At 38.2% G+C, this 22,912-nt stretch overlaps 1 protein-coding gene across 5 annotated transcripts in view; it reads left to right on the top strand.

Annotated features, from left to right (window-relative positions):
* The window catches only part of fmt (phosphatase 6 regulatory subunit 1-like protein fmt), a 516,745-nt gene that overhangs the window by 282,935 nt on the left and 210,898 nt on the right, over nucleotides 1-22,912 (top strand). For 4 of the 5 annotated variants that reach the window (XM_067145523.2, XM_067145524.2, XM_067145522.2 and 1 more), the window contains exon 15: nucleotides 9,402-9,587. The exons of the other annotated variant lie outside the window; for it this stretch is intronic. In XM_067145523.2, the coding sequence (XP_067001624.1) occupies nucleotides 9,402-9,587 (186 nt within the window). The remainder of the gene's footprint in view (nucleotides 1-9,401; nucleotides 9,588-22,912) is intronic. 5 annotated transcript variants of the gene reach the window in all.

The raw sequence follows: 22,912 nt of genomic DNA, 5'->3' as shown, positions 1-22,912 counted from the left end.
GTACCTATATAGAAAAATTTAATAGATTGCTTGTTCCTCTTTTCTTAATATGGCATAGAACCTTCAAAAAAATTAAAAAAGTTATTTGTTCAGAAGCCATAACTTGCAGCATTGTTGCCTGCTGTGAGTTATTTATTATTTATTTATTTATTTAGCTTATGGCTAGTACATAACTCTACATACAAATATTAAAAAATATAACAAACAATACAACACCTTAAACAATCAACCAATCTCTAAAACAGTTCATAAATCCAAGCTGTCCAACCATTGTACAACCCCATCAGAAGCACACACAAACTCCTTCAGCTGACTGGAGTATGACCTCCTAGGACATTTGGTGACAATATGATGGATGGTCTGTTTCTTCTCACCATAGTCGCACTCAGGGGAGGAGCGCATACCCCACATGTGCAACAATGACCCATATCGTCCATGATTGGTATGGACTCTGTTGAGAAGAACCCAAGTTCTTCTGGGGAGATTAAAACCAGGTGGTGGATGTTGGCGACTAAAGAGGGTCTGCCAATCATCTGGAGCTGAGTTGGTCCACTCCAATTGCCATTCATCAGAACCGTTAAAGTTCCTATTGATGACTTCCCTTGCAGTCTGAATGGGCGGAGATCTTGACTTCAGACGTCCATACCTAACAACCATGTCTTCATGAATGGGAAGCCTTGGGTTCATTGTTGTCTTCCTGAACTCGCGAATTAGGTTGTTTTGTCTGCGAATCCTTGGAGGTAGTATGTGACTCAAGACTGGCAACCAGAAAAGAGGAGTAGATCTGACTGCACCTCTGACAATGCGCATCGTCTGATTCAGAACTACATCAATATTCTTAACATAAGGGCTATTCAGCCAAACAGAAGAACAATACTCGGCTGTAGAGTATACCAGTCCCAGTGCTGACGACCTAAGAGTGGATGCTGATGCTCCCCATGTAGAACCTGCAAGTTTCTGAATGATATTGTTCCTGGTCTTCAGTTTAGCAGCGGTATTCATTAAATGTTTCTTGAAGGATAGTGTCCGATCAAGAGTTACTCCAAGGTACTTGGGGTTAGAATTGTGTGGTAGGGGAGAGTTGTCGAGGGAAACTTTCAAAGTAATGTTTGCCTGCCTGTTATTAAGGTGAAAGAGACAGTTTTCCGTTTTGCTGGTGCTAGGTATCAAACACCACTTATCAAAGTACTCGTTCAAAATGACAAGTTCTCTGTTCAGAATTGCTTCTATCTCATTCACATTGGATTGCTGAGTAACTATTGCTAGGTCATCCGCGTAAGCGAATTGGCGTGAATTAGTACGGGGTATATCGGCAATGTACATATTAAACAGCAATGGAGAGAGCACAGATCCTTGAGGGTGACCATTGTTGAGCTTTTTAACTTTACTATGTTTGTTATCCATAACTACCTGGATCAATCTATCTGATAGCATGTTGTTTATAAGTTGTGACATTACTCTGCATCCAACAAGTTTAAAAAACTTATACACAACTCCCTCTCTCCAAACCGTATCATAAGCGGCTGTAAGGTCTATGAACACTGCACCACTCTTCAGTCGTTTTTCAAAACCTGCTTCAATGTGGGTTGTTAACGCAAGAACTTGGTCTTCACAACTACGGTTAGGTCTAAAACCGGCTTGTTCTGCTGGGAGTGGTCGTAAAATTAGAGGGCTTACTCTATTGTAGATGAGCCATTCCAGAAGTTTGTAACAAACACTCATTAGAGCAATTGGACGATAACTTTCAGGACAATCGGAAGGTTTACCTGGTTTCAGAATAGCCAGAATCTTGGTTCGTTTGAACTCTTGAGGAAGTTTGCCTGTAATCAGAATATTTGAGAAAAACCATAACAACCATTTCCTTGTGTTCTTCCCACAATGCTTGAGGAATTCAGGGTGAATGCCATCAAAACCAGGTGCTTTGCGGTTTTTTGTTGTCTTCAGAGCAGACAGGACTCTTCTTTGGTGAAAGGGACAGAAATATTCGATGAACCAATATTATGTCTTTTCATGAAGGTTAGTCCTTTTCTTATTAACCGATCAAGTTCTTTCTTGGGTTTCACTTTAGACAATCCAGCAATCCGTTTGACAACTTGATCAGGTGATACAGCAGATTTGGGCTGTGGAATGTGAGGTGATCTCCCCAACTTCTTTAAGAGGCTCCAAGCCTTTCCGCTAGAATGTTTGAAATCCATAGTCTCCACAGTTTCTGTCCACTTGTTCCGTCTGGCTTCATCTAAGTTGTTCATGAGTTCATCAGCAACATCTGTTTCTCCATTCTCTTGAAAATCACGGTAGAGTTTTTCACATGTTTCATTCCATCCAGGTATGTACTCCTTTCTGACCCCTCTAGGAATGTGTCTTTTTGCAGCAGCAGGTATTGCTTTAACAAATCTACAGTGGTTGTTGACAACAGGAGGAATCTATCTTATGCTGCTATCAAGATCAGCAGAGAAACCGTCCCAGTTAGCTTTGACAAAATTCCATCGTGGAAGAGGAGACAATCTAATAATGGGGATTTGAGCGCCTATTTTCAAAAGAACAGGGCGGTGCTGACTGTGTGGGAAGTTTGTGAGCACTCTACGAATAGCAGGTAAACTATATCCCTGGTGATCAGTGGACAGAAAACATAAGTTGGGATTGGTTTCTTGTGTTCCACCTTGCTGATTTAAAAGAGCCTTTTTCCTTTGGGTTGAAGATGAGCTGAATATTGGACAAGTCTGACCATTCGGTAAGTTTTTCTCCACAAAGGTCATTTGATCTGTATCCCCATTGGGTGTGATTGCTGTTCAAGTCACCCACATAGACAGCAGGATGTGCAGAGTTTGGAAGAACATTATCAGGCCATGGGATACCTGGAGGTTTATAGGTGTTCACAGCTGTCAAGCTGTTAACCTGAGTCACAATGTTAGAAATGTTATCATGGTGTGTAGAGACTAGATGAGCATCCATGATGGAATTGCAAACATAGGTCGCAGAACCATTTGATTGATGATAAGCAACTCCTAATAATCTGTAACCATGGATCTTTCCTCTTGAGTGCATTTGTGACTCATCAGAGATATGAGTTTCTTGAACACAGATTAAATCAATGTTATTTTCTAATGACAGTTTGGACAAAAAGTTGGCCTTAGATTTACTCATGCATTCTATGTTAATTTGAAGGAGTCTTAATACAGGATCCAAGGGTTTGGTTGACTGGCTCTGAAAAGAGCTTCTGTGAGCTATCCTTTGTTTGTGTACCATTGGTCAGGAGATCTCAAGAGACAGTCTGACCGCCAAGTGCTGATGTTCAGTTCAGTAATGGAAATTTAATTCCAACTACCTTAGCAGGGGCACCACGGGCAGGAATCAGCTTCACCCCCTTCTGTGAGTTAATACACTCACACTCACTATGTATATCAGACAAAATTTAATGTTAGTCCATTTGAAACCTTGTATAAATTAAATAATATGACATTACAACAATATGTCAATGTATCGTAAGTTAATTAGCCCATTTGAGAAGTTTCAGCGCAATAATTGATAAACATTACTGATCGTGACAATCACAACCCCAATACTGCCATTTCCCATACTTTGACAAGAATAACCACAAACATCTGTCTTATTGATTATTGCTGTGAATTCTTGTGCCACTTATTTTTGTGGACATTACAGCTTGTCTACAATAGTTAGTCTCACTTCTATGTCAGGTCATAATGGCTCTTTCACCTAAAAACCTAGCAAGGGCCATAGCATTAGTGGAAGATGGGCGCAGTATACGCTATGTAGCAGACGTTATAGGCATGTCTTGTTCTAACGTGTACAGCACTGTTAAAAAAGGGTACAAAGAGGGCAGCATCTACCTACACCAGGAAGTCCGATTCTGGTCGTATGAGAAACATTGAGCGCGATGGTCGCTTTCTCGTAATGCAAGTTCTTTGTGATCAACACACTACAGCTGCGGAGGCCAGAAATCATTTGCAGCAAGTACAGAGCACGAACATCAGCGAAAGGACAGTAAGGAGGAAGTTGTATGAAGCGGATTGGAAATTCAAAAATCCCACCGCAGGACCGTTACAATTCACCAATGCCCATTGAAACTGGACTGTGGAGCTCAGTGCTGTTCACAGATGAATCCCGATTCTGTTTGAGGGCACTGGATAGAAGAGAGATTGTATGGAGAAGGTCTGGAATACGTTATACCCCCTGTACTTTCTCTGCAAGGACACCGTTCAGTGGAGGCTCTGTGGCGGTCTGGGTGGGATTACTACTGATGTGCGCATGGAGCTTATGTTCTTCAATGATGGAAATCTGACAGCCCACTGGTACATCAAGGAGAATTTAATGGATCACATGGTGCCTGCACCTGTCATTGTCGAGAACTTTATCCTGATGCATGACAATGCTCGCTCACATGTTGCCGTTGATGTACGTGAGTACCTGGATGAAGTCAGAATGGATCACATAGTATGGCCTGTTCTTAGTCCCAACCTAAATCCAATAGAGCATGTGTGGAACATGCCTGGGAGACGTGCAGGATTCTTTCCCCTGATACACTGGCTCAACTTCGGGCTGCCCTTCTGGCAGAATGGGAGTTCGTTCCACAAGAGAACATTCAAGATTGTATCCTGTGCATGCCTGATCGAATCACAGCTGTAACTGCGGCTTGAGGTGATTATTACCCATTACTGAGGCAATGGAAATGTGTCGAAAATATGTGGACAAATGGACTGCATACAAAGATGTGCAGAGCTCCAGGTTTTGACATTTCCAAATTCGTATTGGTGGATTGTTGTGATTGTCATGATTAGGGCTAGGATTTTTTATGACCTAAAAATCACCACATGACCTAAAATTTACCAAAATATGCACAATAACAAAAAAAATATGATGCAACAGTATTATATGGTATTTGAAGTAAAGTTCCAGTTGTAAAATCAATTAATAAGTCAATTTATGACAACGAACCATTTATTTGTATAAGAGTACAATGTACAAGAGAAGTTAAACTATGCAATTGGATATTGTAGTGTGCTTATTTTATTAAAATTGTTAGTACATAGTTGACGCACGCTGCGATTATTTTCACATGCTTCTGTATCTTCAGTTTATGAGCCCTGAGTTGCAATATACGGTGCAAATTAAAAAAAAAAAAATCCTATTTTCAGCCAACAAAGCCTTAATTTCGTTCTACTTCAGCTGACACAAGAGGGAGCATATTTGAAATGGACAATATCATTTGAATCTAATTCTAAATGATTAAGAGAAAACTTTTCACCCAACAAAATCACTGAAATGGAACACAACGTGTGATACCCTTAGTTTTTTCCTAACACCTTTTCCATTTTCTTTGATACTTCTTGCCCCATTTTACCACAAACAACATTAAATTTATTCACAGTTATTTTCACTAGTTCTCTCTGCTTCACTAGTGGCATATCTGATTGGTTGCAAGCAGTTATAGTAGCAGGAAGAAAACCAAAATTTATTTTATGTATGAAAATTGACCTGAAATGTAAGAATTAGACATTAAATCCTGGGCTAGTCCAATTGAAGCGGCTTCACTGCTATCAAATGAACCAATGATACTTTTAGATGTTGAAGTTCTTGCAATAATAGCTGCAGGATTCAATCAGAATCCCCATCTTGTCAAAATGGGAGAAGGCGGCAAGGGAATGTCTGGAGCTAGCAACTTAAATGATGCAACACATGAAGGGGCTTTCAAGAAGACCTTCTTGACACACCCAATCAATTTATCAACTTGTCACTGAATTAACAACGAATCTCTTCTGTAATTCTGTGTAAGGCGTGAGCTAAACAAGTCACATGCGCCATTTTACTATATAATGCTATTAGTGATTTGGCAGCTTTCCCCATATAAGGCATAGCATCTGTTACGAAGAGCAGTACATTGTCATGCTGAATGCCTTTGGTCCATATGGCATGCATAGATCTGTCAAACAGTTTACTATTGGTTAAAAAAATGACTTTTTGTAAATGTTCACAGTTTATTAGAAATGTTTCACCTGGACCATCTTCTCCCAGAGTCCCCACAGTGACATTTGAAATCTAGATAGTGCTGTGCAACCTCTCAAAAATCTCACAGGTTACATAGTCGTAAATTTTGTAAACAGATTTTGAAAATATTTGGTAAGCATATGCGCTTAGCTAACCTGACACAAATATTGTTGGATTTCATGTGTTAGACTAATTTTACTTGAACATGTATGTAAAAGTTTATAATTATGCAGTGAAAACTGACAGAACTGATCATTTCCCTGAGAGTGTAAGTTATGTTGGCACAGGATAGTGATGTCATTTTAGATAGTCTGGACACAAAGTGTTAATGGTGATATCCTTACATGTACTAGTTAGTAGAGACCTGCTAAGGACAAGATTATCCAGTAAAAAATTGTAACGTAAATTGGTGTCCTCATACCGAAGTGGTGCAACTCTTTTTGAGGCACACCCCCAATGGAGCTGAGCTGTCTGTACCAATTTAATCACATACCAGGCCTCCTGCCATTCTTAAGTCTCTGGCAGTACTGGGAATTGGACCCAGCCCTCTGAGGATAGTAGTTAATAGCACTGTTACACTATAGAGGATTCTGTAAAAATGCAAAATATTTTCAAAATCTGTTTACAGAATTTAATAAATAAGTTACAAGATTGTGAGCAACTGCAAAATGACCCTGTTAATGTTGTGAGTTGGACAGTAGGCAATGGCATAATGGTAAATGGGGTTTGAAAGTCATGTTGTGAGTTTCACAAACAGGAAAAGTCCTCTCAGTTTTAATTACTGCGTTGATAGGGTGAAAGTTCCCTTTGGGGATCATTGTAAGTACCTAGGTCTTAATATAAGGAAAGATCTTCGGTACAGATTTCTGCACATGATTATGAGGGTATTTAGGGGTTGTAGTAAGAATGTAAAGGAGAGGGCACGTAAATCTCTGGTAAGACCCCAATTAGAGTATGGTTCCAGTGTATGCGACCCTCACCAGGATTACTTGATTAAAGAACTGGAAAAAATCCAAAGAAAAGCAACTCGATTTGTTCTGGTTGATTTCCAACAAAAGAGTAGCGTTACAAAAATGTTGCAAAGTTTGGGCTGGGAAGACTTGAGAGAAAGGAGACGAGCTGCTCGACTAAGTGGTATGTGGAGTTACAAATTTTAAAAAGAATTGAGAAAGGTAAGCTCATGACAGAATACGAAAAATACATTTTCTGAGATCAACAGTTTAACAAAGACAAGAACTTAAATGACGTAATAGATAACAAAAGTCCTCTTTATGAACAGATTTCAATTCTATTACAAAAACCATTCCTTCTGAATAAAAAGTTTTACAAAATATTTAGCACCAAATCATTAAACACGCCCACCAATTCAAAAAAAAAAACACACGCACACGCACGCGCGCGCGCACACACACACACACACACACACACACACACACACACACACACACACACACACACACACACACACACACACACACACACACACACACACACACACACACACACACACACACACACACACACACACACACCCCCCCTCCTCCCACTGGCGACAACTCCTCCTCACGCAGCGAATGGGCCCTCAGCCACGCCTTCTCAAGCTCAACCCCCTCCACCAAGACTTCACAAATACAACACTCGTAGTAAGAGCTCGACGACTACCAGTTACTCTAAAACTCTCAACGTAAACTAACATCTCAGCGGTCGAAGGGGTAAGTGTCAACTCTCTTCATTTAACTTCCACTATTCAGCCCCTTAATTCCAATTATGGTTATTCATTAAATTTTCAAATTAATTCTTTAATTACTGAACTCATCATACCTCTGGCTAACCACCGAATGACAACAATGTTCCCCTCCAACTAATACGCTTACCTCAACACGCCCAACAGCAAAGAGCCATACCCATCACAAACTCTTACCACATCAAAGAAGTTGTTCTAATGACGCCTACAAAGTCTTTAATATAGCCGACGGCACCAACATTTCCAACTAATATTATCTCAAAAGGAACCAGGCCATATAAAAAAATTCTTCAAAATCTATAAGCAAATAAATGAAAATCAACATTTATTAACTTCAAGAACCAACGACCATTACCATTGCTCAACTTTCCATAAGTTTTTAACAATACGCCATCTGACAACTAAATGGAATGTGTTTTCTGATTTTTATCTTCATTGTAATATCTTTTAATATGTCATAATTCTCAAATAATTGTCTTGTTTTTAGACTCCAATATCATCACAAATATTGTCAAGTAACAGCATACTACATTTTGTATTGTAATAGTTGTTTAACAATCTCCAATACATTTTAAACGACATAGTTTTTAACAGCACTCATAAATTATTTCCAATCAGGTACCTGATCTATCCTAAGGTGAAAAATATGGCTGATGATGCCTACTATTGATAGGCGAAACATGTACCATCTAATATATTAATTTCATGTCAACAGTTTTGATAAGGACAATGTCCTAATTTTTAAAATTGTATTGAATAGATGGATGAATAATAAAACATACAAGTGTTATTTAATACAAATATTTTCAATACGGACCCAAAAATGAATTTTATTACAATGAAATAAGTGGTATGTTCCGAGGTGTCAGTGGAGAGGTGGTGTGGAATGACATCAGCAGACGAATAAGTTTGAGTGGTGTTTTTAGAAGTAGGAAAGATCACGATATGAAGATAAAGTTGGAATTCAAGAGGTCAAATTGGGGAAAACATTCATTTATAGGAAGGGGAGCTAGGGATTGGAATAACTTACCAAGGGTGATGTTCAATAAATTTCCAATTTCTTTGCAATCATTTAAGAAAAGGCTAGGAAAACAACAGATAGCAAATCTGCTACCTGGGCGACTGCCCTAAATGCAGATAAGTAGTGATTGAGTATATAAAATATTAAAAAAAACCCATTAAAGTGAAATAAAATATTAGCAAATTAATCCTTTTTTAATAGGATGTACTATGGAACCTCTATCTTGGTTTGTCTATGCTGTAGCTGAACATTATACATAGGTGTTTTTAATCACAGAACTTAGCGACTAAATTTCTACATATCAAACACTTGTAAATAAATATAAAATCTTGCTGAAATGAATTTGAGTGAACAGCTAATATCTCAATATTTTCCATAATATTGTCTTGCTTATGAAGACATTGAGTAGATACATCATAAAATTTTCCTTTTGGTGACCTAAAACAAACTGAAATTCACTAATGACTACAGTGGAAGGCAGTCACTTTGCAATGTGATCACACTGAAGAGCTTGGGCAGATTATTTCCTTGCTTCCATGTATAGCAGTTTTTGGACTTACAATTGTTTGTGTTGTTATATGAGTGCATGCATGTTTTCTACCTCCACTGCTACGTACCTGTCTATTATTTCAGTGCATCTGTGGACCGATTGAGTAGCATGACATTTAACTTTAACGAAGATGAGCTGGGCAGGCAAGCTGAACTTTTTAAGCAAGTGTGTGCTCAGAAACTTCACTCTCTAGAAGACAATGAAGAGGACATTTGGGAAGATCGTGAACAGGAACTTTCCTTCAAGCCTGATACTGACTCAAAGACTCGGTATTATATTTTTCTTATGTTTGAAATTTATTTATGTAATTCCATATTTAAGGTGATGAGAGCCAGAAAGTTGGTACACATCTTTCCTTAATATTATAAGGGATGTTTACCTGAGTACTGCTCTTAACTACTTTTGCCAGGAAAAACAGAGGTTCATTTTGTTGATTAGGACTTTTGCAATGTGTTACCTTCTCAATAGTTTCTGGACCAGTCGATTAGTTGGAAGTGAATGAGAAGGGAGGAGTGGGAATATAACAGAGATTTCGTTGTAGGTTAAAGGCTAGTTGTTGAGGTTTGCTTTGTGCTGACCATATCACCTTAGTTCCCTCTATTTTGGGGGTAACGGAATAAGGACTGACCTCCTTCTTCCACATTCCTCATTAATAACTTGAATGAAAGGGATATTTTCCTTTAGTGTACTAATTTGGTGAACATTTGCGGGACATTGCAAACTTCTGTATCCGTGTGTGAATATTGTTAGCAATATCTTAATTTGATTGATTGTGGTATTTTTTAAGTCTTTGTGTTATATACTGTGAAATTCTTTGCTGTATTCTGTACAGCTTTGATTCGGCAGAGTTAATTTTTAAAAACTATGGTTGTTGTATTAGGAAGTTCTATTTCATGCAGAAGAATGCATTTTCACATGTCTTTTCACAAAGGCACGAGGCATGTTTTTTAAGTAAGTACCGTTTTGATATTCTGCCGATGCAGTGCTGCGGTCAGCATTCCGTGCATGCGCGCTGTGTACTGCATCTATTGGCAAGGCTGAGACGCCATTACGGCAATAGTCGCCCTTGTGTACGTTTGTTGGCAAGCATTTGAAATGGCCTTGCCGTTCGAGAGACCCGCCGACTGTGAAGTCCGGTCTGTTATTCGTTTTCTGCGTGCTAAAAGGTTGGAAAGCTATCGATATTCATCGTGAGATCTGTGCAGTTTACGGACCAAACATTATGAGCGATGGAATGATTAGGAAATGAGTTTGAGCATTTAAAGGTGGCCGCAAAGATGTGCATGATGAAGAACGGAGTGGGCGACCTTCAGTCATTAGTGAAGATTTGGTGCAGGCATCTCACGATGAATATCAATAGCTTTCAAACGTATTGCACTGAGAAAGCGAATAACAGACAGGACTTCACAGTCGGCGGGACTTTTGATCGGCGAGGCCATTTCAAATGCTTGCCAACAAACGTACAGGCTTGCCCATAGATGCAGGTACACAGCACGCATGCACGGAATGCCGACCGCAGCGCTGCATCGGCGGAATATCAAAACGGCATTTATTTAAAAAAACATGCCTCATATTTACCAAGAATATGCTTTTTGGGAAGTAGTTAACAGGATTCAGTCACAAACTGGAATATCTTGTAGCGGCAAATTTTGTGATTCACCCATTCCCCTGTAATGATAGGTATAAGAATGGTCATTTATTTACTGTAAGTTGTAAATACATTACCATATCTGTTCACCGATGTATAGATAGGTCTTATAAAATAGGCTATAGGCTAATTTGTTTATAGGAACCATTTTTGGATCTTCAGTCCTTAAATTGCATTTTAATTTTGAGCAAATAATAATAATAATAATAATAATAATAATAATAATAATAATAATAATAATAATAATAATAATAATAATAATAATAATAATAATAATAATAATAATAATAATGTGCTAGCAAGATATCTTTTACTGATAAAGAAGAAAGAATTTTCCTTTTTTTATTCATAATAGAGAAGACGGTAGCTCAGAAACTCCTAAAAATGCATTGAACATATGTGGGGATTCTGTATCCAAATATTAAAAAAAAATCTGATTCCTTAGTATTTTTTCAAGCAGAATAATATGTCAAAGGGTTGAAAAAACACATCTATACTAGATCAAGGGATTGAAAAGCATGTGTGTATGAAATGAGTTAGCCGGGCTGAGTGACTCAGACGGTTAAGGCGCTGGCCTTCTAACCCCAACTTGGCAGGTTCGATCCTGGCTCAGTCTGGTGTTATTTGAAGGTGCTCAAATACGACAGCCTTGTGTTGGTAGATTTACTGGCTCGTAAAAGAACTCCTGCGGGACTAAATTCTGGCACCTCGGCGTCTTCTAAGACCGTAAAAGTAGTTAGTGGGATGTAAAGCAAATAACATTATTATTATTATTGAAATGAGTTATTTATTGTTTAACCTCAGAAAGGCATTGTTTCCTCTTCTGAAGAAATATAATAAAAAGAAAAAAACATTCTCAGTGGGAGATTTAATGTAAGACTGTTGCTGTATTTGCTGTTGTATGTTAGGATTAATATGGCACATTTTCTACTGTGATTGCAATATTGAAAATTTGGTTAATTTTACAGCTCATTTTTGAATTCAGGGATATACAAATTGAAATGTACTCAATGCCATACTAGCAGGAGTTTTCTTATTCACTACCACAAAAATGTCAGTGCGAAGAGATATCGTCCTTTGCCTCACCTCCCACTCGACATCGCTAATACAATCAATTGATTGGGTGGATCATAAACCTTACATTGTTCTTAACTTCATCAATACGGATCTATATGATGAAGTTCGTAAATCGCTAATACTTCCTTAGCGATCAACTAGTTCATTGTCAGCTCAGCTGGCAGGCCGTATATAGCAGATTGAGATCAGTGGGGAGGGGGGTACATGATATCTGTGTTCTACTCTTCTTGTTTCTTTGCTTCTTTCCTACATTAAAAAAAGTGTTCTTTCTTCATCTTTTATGGATATCTTCAAATTGACATAAAATATTACATCTTCCACTGCCCCCTTTTTATCTCAACTCAATTCTTCTGTATCATTAAGTTTTTAAAACTTTTCTACCTAAGTTTTTAACAAGTCTCTTCATATTTAAGATGGTTCTGTTTTTGTCATAATGTTTCCCACCTCGTTCTCAAGAACTTTAAAGTGGAAAGAATATGTTAATATCTGTTTCTATGCAGTGAACAACCTTTTTAATGCATAAGAAAAGTGGGACAAAATTTGTATGTTGGCTTTTGCGTGCATCATTGTGTAATCTTTTATAATAATGTTAAATGAACTGTAGCTGAAGACGGTCCAACGGACCGAAACATGGTCTACTGAAAAACTTTTTAACGCATGTTCAAAATTAAAATGTAAAATATATTAGTTCTGACAAGGTGGACAAATAAATAATAACATTTATATGATACTAATTAAAACTTGATTTTTCATTTAAACAGTGAACTTTTTTCACGTTATGGAATAACATGTTATTGTCGTTGATACGTAGTATTTCTAATATTCATCTCCATTTATACCATCATCGTCATAGCTGTATTTTCGCTCCTTAAGATGTCCTTGTATAGTGTTCTTCTACAGCTCCAAACCCTATGAACACTTATTAGTAGAGACGAGAATTATAGGCACTAAAAACAGTTAAAATAGGCAGGCATATAGGCTCTTAAAGTAGCCAAAATAGGCATTTAAATAGGCACTAATGTGTAAAATAGGCATGAAAAAATTACTTATAATTTAATAACACACTCGCTCCCAACATTGCAGTGCATAGGTCTGAAGAAAATTGTTGTTGGTTGCTACCCAAAGTGGACTGGTAGAAAAGCTGCTTTGATACAGATTTCTGTACTTGTATCAGATGCATCGCAGTATTTCTAAGTTGATCAATGAGGTATTTTTCTCGCATTTGATCTGAAAAATAATAAAATTGACAAATTACAGTGCCCCTATATCTTAAATTTCTACAGTTGGGCTAATTGGCAATAATGCTTAGTATATATCATGCATTTGTTTCATAAAAAAAGACTATTAGAGATGATGTTTCTAAAAGTACAAAACTTTAAACTAGGAACAAGGGAATTAGTAATTTACATGGAAATATGTCTTCAAGGATTTTCAGTTATAATTTGGCAGTACCGTGTCGAGTTCACTGGGTGAAAAATATAATAAAAAAGATGTGAAATGATACTGGAGTAGCGTAGAGAAGAGATCCGTCCTTTATGTTTGCCAGGGACCCACTAAGCTGGCCCTACCAGTATTCTTACTTATATAGAAGAATGAAAGCGAAACTTGGACACTACAGCACAGTGGTAAAGCCAGAGAGTCTGTACGCTTCAGAGAGCCTGAAAATGAATAAAAAGGGTGAACTTCAAGATCTTGAAAAAAGAATAGGAGAATCTTAAGGAAAATTGTAGGACCACAGAAAAATGTTGATGGGAAGTGGAGGAATAGAAAAAATGATGATCTCTACAAATACACCGAAAAAATCACTGTCACCATGAGAAAGCGAAGACTAAAATCCTATGGGCATCTAGAAAGATCGGATGAGAAACGACTAACTAAGAAAATATTCAAGTACATCACTGGACTGAAAACTTAGATGAAGTGGGTAGAAGAGGTAAAAACAGATGCAATAGAAAGTGGACTTACAATGGATTCAATGGATATGATTTACAACAGAAAATAATTTAGAAGGAGTGTACAGCATCAAAACATTCCAGGAGAAACCACCAAAATGTAGACCCAAATTGGTCATATCTGAGAAAGAAAGGAAGATTAGAAGTGAAAGGATGAAGAGGTTCTGGGGGCAGGAGGAGGAGGAGGAGGAGGAGGAGGAGGAGGAGAGTAATAATAATAATAATAATAATAATGATAATAATAATGATAATCATCATCATCATCATGCCTTAGGTTCAGTGGGGTCCATAGGCGGCCATATTCGGGAACAAGAAGGAAAGGAAGAAAACTGAGGCACTTTAAATCTCAGATTTGTGAACATTTTATTTGTTTCTGTTCGCCAGCTTTGATCAGCCAGGTCTGCTGTCACGAAGACTATTTTATGTTGCCTGCAATAGATACTGCATCGTGTGTACCCACGGCGTAATTTGAAATTGTGACATGCGCCCATAACCTTATTTTTGTTACAATTTAGTAAGACTCTAGAGGGGATGGATGCTAAAGGCTTGTTAACCTGGGAGCTTACGCCCCTCAGACTCTTTGCTTCCCCCCACCAAGCACACCGGTTACTAACCGGATCTCACCAATCCAGATCAACGGTCCTTTCGCTGGACTGGTCTTGTAAAGATAGTCTTGGCAACCTTATAAAACACACTGTGGCCTCGAGCTGGGCTACATTGGATCTGCAACCTGTGTTTCGCGAAGTCTTAGCGGAAGTCTAATAGAATTCACAACCTCTTTTTTTTTTCTTTTTTTTTTTCTTTTCCTTTTTGCAAGTTGCTTTACATCGCACCGACACAGATAGGTCTTATGGTGACGATGGGACAGGAAAGGGCTAGGAGTTGTTAGGAAGCGGCCGTGGCTTTAATTAAGGTACAGCTCCATCATTTGCCTGGTGTGTAAATGGAAAACACGAAAAACCATCTTCAGGGCTGCAGACAGTGGGGTTCGAACCCACTATCTCCTGAATACTGGATACTGGCCGCACTTAAGCAACTGCAGCTATCGAGTTCAGTTCGCAATTGTTTAAAGGAAGTTTTAAAAATTGCATTTCAGTTGTAAATCTCTATTTTCACAGGAAATGAATCACACTTCAAAATACTGATTTCATTTTCATCCATTCTGTGACAAGAGACTACTGTGTTCTAACACTCATTCAGTAATTTAATGATTATTTACATTTTAGCAATATAAAATAATAATTGAAAGTTCACAACTAATACCGCATTGCAACAAAACAACTTGCCACAATACATAAATTAATAGGCCTATATATGCTATAATGAAATGCGATCATAGTTCTCAATCACAAAGAAAGATAAAAGGAACAAACAAACTTACCTCCTTACTGCAAGCTTGATAGACTACCCTTCCATCCGAGGTGAAATTGGGATCCCTATGATCCACTGCTTCAGCCAGTAGGACTTCGACGATTTTTCTTTGGGCATTGCCACAAACACACTTCTTTTTTCTTCTCCCACTTCACAATAAATCAACACGTTCTGAACATAAAGCATATGCATACAACAGTTCGCATCAGAAGGGAGGTACAGGGCATATGGGTTGTGCAACATAGTTCGACGTTGACTGGTTCTCGCATATATCTTAGGAGGTTGGAGGGGTTGAAGGCTTCGAGGTCAAATTGTTCCTTGTTTCTCCTGATGGAAATTTCCCTAGAACTATTTCTGGGTGACTTCTGAGAATTCTCATTTTTGTTTGTGGGGTAAACAGATATTGAAAAATGAAATGATGATTATGTTGAGCACACTAGCTACAATGTGATGCACTGGAAGAAAATCGGCTTTTAAAAAATAGTCAGAAGGCATCAAATAGGCACAAACCCGTGAAATAGGCATTTATAAGCACAATAAAACCAACAAAATATAGCTAAGAAGACCCTAAAACAGATTTATATCTCAAAAGCCTACGTTTCTGATCACAGGAATAAAATAGGCAAATTCCCGTCTTTACTTATTAGGATTATTCCACTACACTCTAGGGGAAGATACTATTATACTACAGACACGTTGTTCTCAAAATACATAGTATTGGACCCTCTTTAAGAAGACCTTGAAAACAAAATGGGTTTTCTTGCAAGTTCTTCTTACAAAATTTTCATTTAACAACTGAACAAAAATTAAACTCTTACAAGATATCATCTTTGGACGTTCTGTAGTAACAACTACAATGTGGTCAGTTGCCTATTCATTGTATGATGGGGTGATTATTGTTTTAAGAGGAAGTAGTACGAGGCAACCATCCTCCATATACAGTAACTCTAATCAGAGAGAAAATAGAAGGGATCCGACACTTCGAAAAATGAAGCTATCAGCCAAGAAAAACAAGGGCTACAAAGGGCGTGGAAATGAAAGACTCCCTAGCCCTCGCAACCTAATAGCGTTGGGGTTGGAAAGAAACAACAGTCTGATAGGATAGATAAAAGTGAGCAGTGTGGCACAAGTAAGTGGAAGTAATGCCAAGACTCGGCTAAGGACCTTGTGATCGCTAAATCCCGCTCGCAAGTTAAGAGCCTCTAGGGCCCCTTTTAGTCGCCTCTTATGACTGGCACGGTGGGTGTTATTTTATCCCCCCCACCTTCAGGGGGGGGGGTGGTATTCACTGGATGCTTTATACATTTAGTATAGGTCGCCCAGGCTTGAGGTATATGAAAATATGTGCTTCTGTTTTAATCCATGAGGAATATTCAATATATTTGTCCTACACTGTAGAGAGTAATTCATATTCTTTTCTTTTTTTTAAAATGCATGTTGGCACATCTGTAGTTCAATAGATATCTAATTGATAATCAAGCTATTGCCACAGGCTTACAAGTATTTAAGACATTGTAAGATCAACTGCTTCGATGATAATAATGTTGTCTCAGACCGTGTACTTTTTTCCTGTACATCCGTGATAAACCCCCATGGAAATGTGGTAGCATCTCTGTGGAACGGAGGTAGTTCACTATCCTTCTGGAATGTGGGACTGGGAGGTATCAGTGGGACATCAGAGTCTTCCAGAATGTTGAGGTAGGAGTGTCTCATCACTTTAGTCTGCATGAAAACATGGAACAGTCACACTATGCCGGTGCGGTCTAAATCAGACATTTAGTTTTGATGTGTCCCTTTCATAGTCAGTGCGGATTTCCATTGTCTCAAATGTGGCAGTTATACCGGTTGACTTTAAGCACAAAAAGTTGATTCATCCCCAAATATCACAAAGTGAAGGTAAATGTCCTTTTATTTGATATAATTTAGCATGTCAACAGCAAAATCATCTCTTTCACAGTGACTGTTTGACTTCAGGAGGTGTAGGATTTGCAGGTTGTAAGCACACAAGGGGAGATGTTCACAAACAGTGCTGTAACTGTCGAGTCTGGGACACCTAGATTCCTACTAGTCTGTCGGACTGATCCCTGCAGACTCCTAGAGAATGTCACATGGGCACAATTCACTCTTTCTTCACTCACAAACTGTTTTGGATGTTTTCCAGTTTGTAAAATCAAAACTCTCTTTTCTCATACAGTTTTGTCCCACTGTATGCATGTGGAAGGGTCCAAATTCCATTCCCCTCTTGCACGTTGCTTAGCACATGTAACTGATTTAATTCTGCTAGCCATAGCATGCTTTGCACCTAATGCTGTGGAGTCTGCATCTTGAATAACTGGTGTAAGCTACTCAGATTTATGAGCAAGCACTTCTCACGCCACTTCCACACATGAGTAATTTATGACTTGCTATGTCATGAAATGTTGACAGTCACATCTTGGAGAGATTATCGATCGAATGTTTACCTAAAAATATGTAGTGAATTGTTTTTGCACATAATCTTAGGAAACGTGCCTGGTAAGAGGGAGCATGTGCGAGCACCTATACCTGGACAGATGGCATAAAACATGCAACAAACACATCGTTCATACAATCTACCTGTATAGCAGAAGACCGTGGAGGATGGAAATGGGTACAAAGAAATATCTTCAGAGATCACGATCTTCAGGATTGAGGGACCAATAAAGACAGCTCAGACAGGGTGTATATTAACAATTCAAATATTTTGGGACAACTGAATTTCATGACAGCATTTTTTCTTTGCTATTTTTCAGGTAACTGTTGAATGCCTATATTGGGGTTGACCATAATTCTACCCTTTTAACACAATGCGGACCGGTCCGGAGAAAACTCGTGTTTGCCTGGCCAAGCGTTGCAGACCGGTCCCGAGTTATCTCGTGTTAGCAGCAGACTGAAGTTTAGTGCTATCTTTTGAGATATACCGGAACTATTTGGAGGTCAAGGGCGATAGAACTCTGTTATGTATTGTTCTATACAATCGATAGTTGCATTTTTTCGATTCTTCATATCATAGATATTCTTTGCATTTCCTGACACCATGTTTACAAATATCGAAGAGCCCAGCACCCAGGATTGCACGTGTTCAGACAAGGATAAAATTATTCGCGAATTATGTGCTGATACAGGCTCCCAATATCCAAGTGATGCTGAATATTTCGAGTTCAATGATGAAGTATCTTCTAACGGAAATGTTTCAAGTAATGATGAGGATATCGCCTTATCTTCAAGGTGTGGAACACACGTAGCGCAGAACGAGTCTGATAACTGTGTTACGGGTGCAAATATTCTAAATATTGTAAGTACTGTAGTGTTTTCTGACAACTGGGTTATGGATAGAGGCATGGTTTTTTCGCATTAATTTATGTTCGGTTTCGCGAGAAGGAAACAATTTTTTGCGATATTTCGCGAAATAGGACTGACCCCATCGCTTTAATTTCGCGTTAATCCTTTCCTAAAGTATTCATAAAAAGTTTTAATTGGTGAGATTTGTGAATTATTTATGTTAAAGGTACATAAATATAGATGAGCAATATTGATGATAATCATTCATTATTCCAAATTAACAAATTACCTTTCACCCTACATGGCCATAGCGTTCACCAAATACAGTAGATACAATACGCGACACTCTGCGAGATATCGAACGACAGCGATTAGATCTCTATCTAGCGGAGTGACCTGAGAGTTACTGATTCTGTCATAAGAGCAAGTGTATTTGTTTGTGAAGTTTTTGGGGTTATTCATGCGTTTGCATTAAGGTGACATAAGTAAATAGTAGCGTGTGTCATTCCTTTATATCTCCTGTCAATATGAGTGGAAAGATATATGCTGCATTTGGCTGCAATAACTATGAAGTGCACAAGGATTCGCGGTCTTTGTTCAGTTTCCCTCGTGACAAGAAAATGTAAGTAAATACTGTGTTTGCATATATATTCTTCCAGTTACCAAGACATTTTTGTAGAAGGCCTACTTCCTCAACTTCTGACCTGTGCGACCCATATTTTCACTGGCTCAGAATATAATAAGCTTATTTTATTGTATTAGTGGAGTAGTTAACCTTCAATACCAATGTGTTGTTGTAAGTGTGATCTGTGGGTTTTGATTTAATTCAGAAAAATGCATATGCATATGTGTGATGTGGCTGGTTGTGTTCCAAGTTACCCCATTTGGAATGCCGTAATGCATTGTCAAGCACTGAAGACAATATGGATGATTTAAGAAATGTGATGATGATGCAAATTTGCTTTACCTTCATGTATTGGCAAGTATTGCTTATAGGGAAAATTTGAATGTTTTTGCGGCTAAATTTATAGATGTTCTTTCTGTTAGTAGGCTTCAAGTGAAAAGGAAAATTGTGCAGCTCTTAAATGTAAATTCAATGAATCATGTGTGTAAGGAATGTGCTAATATTTTTATTGACAAGTGTCCTAATGTGGTGCACAATGCTTTTAAATGAGGAAAAAAAGATAAATCTAGCCATGAAAGTTCAGGCAGGTATGCTAAAGCTAAAAAAGTAATGCATAATGAAAGATCAAGCCCTTCTACAGCAGTCCATTTCACATCTTGATTATATGTCTAATTTCAGTCTTTAAATAATAACCTGTTAAATAAGTCTTCATTCTTTTATCCAGAATTGCTTTAGCAACTTTGAAATTAATATTTTAGCAACACTTTCTTTCTAGACGAAATTTATTTACCCATTTTCGTATATACATTTCCATTGATATTTGAATTTAGCGCGAATTTTCAGGTCACGCCACTAGGAGTGCCACTTGCAAATTGTCTCCCATTTTAACAAGGCTAAATCCGGAAGTGTCGCGTATTGTCTCTACTGGATTCACTTTCATCTGTATGGCCATACCATTAAGGAATTTTATAGAATATTAATACGAAGAAATACTTCTGTCGAAACAAGAAATCCTTATTCTGTCTTCTGTTTCCCTTCACACACGTGATATTGGAATACAATTTCAAGATCGTTATTTTCCATGAATTTGTCTGTATTTTCGCACTTATCGCAAAATAAGTCAATTTCGCTTTATACTGACCTTGTCGCTTTAATTCGCGAAACAAAAATCACTAATTTCTTAACCAGAACCATATGATTCGCTAAAATATTTCAAAATCGCTTCAAAATATTTTTCGTCGCGTTTATCGTTAATGCGAAAAAGTCGTGCCTCTAGTTATGGATAACAGTGAACCTAGGCTAGAGGATTTTGCAGGTGTTCCTGGTATAAAGGTATGGCCTAATGAATCTGGAAACATAGGACAAGTAGCAGGACTTATGTTTGGTGGGGAATTTTTGCAGTATGTAGCTGAGTAGACAAACTTATACTATGAGCAGAATTCACATTCCCATAACGTATCCCCTAAAACACTAAAGTTGACTAATGTCAATAGCAGGGAAATTTAAAAAATATTGTTCTCTGTATATTGATGAGGCAGGTGAAGAAATCATGTCTGAAAGAATACTGGCCAACCGATCACCTAATAGAAAATTCCATCTTTCCGAAAACTATGAGCCGAAATAGATTTCAAGAAATACTTATCTACCCGCATTTCAACAACTATTCAGGAAGGCCACCAGAAAAAGCACAGTAATCCTTCAAAAGCTAGTGAAGTTCTGACAGTTTACTTGAATGCGTGCACTCCAGTTTGGTGGTAGTGTGTGCATGGGGTGAAGGGCACCCAGTCTGCAATGTGTTATCACCATATGGCATTTTGTCTTCTTTTTTCCGGTTTCAGATCAAAGGTCTCACAGAAATTGATTAATCTTTCTCCATTTTTATTGGTTCTTGTATGGCAGTGTAGAGTCCTATGTTGGCTTTGTACTTCTTTTCTTTGCTAATTTTTGCATTGAAATCTCCCATCAAAATTTTGACATAATGTTTAGGACTTTGGGTTACTGTTTCTTCTAGTAAGTCCCAGAATTCTCACACCTTTTCTGGATCTTTTTAATTGTAATTATTTGTAGGTGCATGAGCATTGATTAGCAAATAGGCTTTGTTTCTTGGTTTGATTGTTAGCACTGAAATGTTTTCAGAGGGAGATGTGAAATTCATAACTGACTTTATGATTTTCTTTCTTACTGCAAACCCAGTGCCAAATTGTATTGGTGTGTTAAAGACTGGAATTGCTGGTTTACCTTTGCATATTCTGTAGTTCTCTGACTGACTCAAAGTGATTTTCATCTGTATATACGGTTTCTTGAAGAGCTAAAATTTTTTATACTTAGTCTGTCCAACATGTCTGTTAATTGCTTCAGTTTGTCAGTTTTGAGAAGTGTGTTGATGTTGATGGTGCCAAGAAAATGCTTGCATTTAGTACGAAAAGATTTGGGAAGCATGATGTTCTCTTCCCCCAGAATCCGATTACTGAGGAAAGCTAGTGCAATCACTAAGGCCTTGGGTAGTTTCTATATCAGCTGACATTTACATCATGCTAAAAGGTTGAAGGTAATGGGGAGACTGCTAATTGTCTAATTGTTGATCTCATTGTTACAACTAAGGTAAGCCTTAGGGGTTGCCTCAACAAGGGTTCTGGCTGTTCTACAGCTTCTGCTTGTCAGCTGCCTCTAATATGTGTTTGGTTCTGCGGGAGCTATTTTATTTCACTCAAGTCTGCCGGCAAGATGTTTAGAACCTCCGTATCCACCAGCTGGGATGTGCCATGTGGGAGTATCACCTCTACCCTTACTACAACAGCTCACCACCACCACCACCTCCACCACCACCACCACCACCCAAAACCATGATAATTGTCTACTCATGTCCGAGTGTCTTAGTAAGTAATTCCTACTGCAGTGAAGTGAACTTGTTCACTTGGTGTCATTTGCATGTGGTTGAATGCGTTATTCCTTTAGGAGAGAGATTCGATATTTGTGGTTTGTTACTAGGTTCACGGTAATAACTTTGGCAGAGTTTGCGTATCTTAGAAATTGTAGCTTCTATTCGTGGATCCATCATTATTTGGTTTTCACCGTCACTGTCATCGTTTGGATAAAGTCCAGGTGATCGGTCGTATTTGGTTTTAATTCTTGAGATCATGCTTGTTGTGATGAAAAAATCTGTGACATTGATCAGACGCTTGGAGGGAAGTCTTTATTTGCATGAAGTGTAAATATTGGTTACATGTTCTAGCAGTTGCTTTGTTTTATGAGTTTGAGAGTTTCCTCCTCCTCCATCATCATCATCATCATCATCATCATCATCATCATCATCATCATCATTGTTGTCATCATTTGGAGCATTTTGCAACCACAGGCTGGGTCTGCTTGGAACATAAGCCTCTCCATCATTTTCTGTCCATCCACCACTTCTCTTCTGTCACTGTCATCCAGTTCCCTCCTCTTGCCTCAGTGCTCTTCTTTACACCATGCAGCCATCTGTCCCTCAGTCTTCTTCTAGGTCTCCTTCCCTTCAACTCCATTTCTAACACATTCCTTGGTATCCTCTCTTCTCCCATTCTCTTAACACATCCATACCACTGCAGCTTTGACTTTTCTATCTTTTCCTGTAGGGGTACCGCA

Source organism: Anabrus simplex, chromosome 4 (genome assembly GCF_040414725.1).
Source record: "Anabrus simplex isolate iqAnaSimp1 chromosome 4, ASM4041472v1, whole genome shotgun sequence".
Classification (NCBI taxonomy): domain Eukaryota; kingdom Metazoa; phylum Arthropoda; class Insecta; order Orthoptera; family Tettigoniidae; genus Anabrus; species Anabrus simplex.
This window is presented reverse-complemented; position numbering and strand designations above follow the sequence as displayed.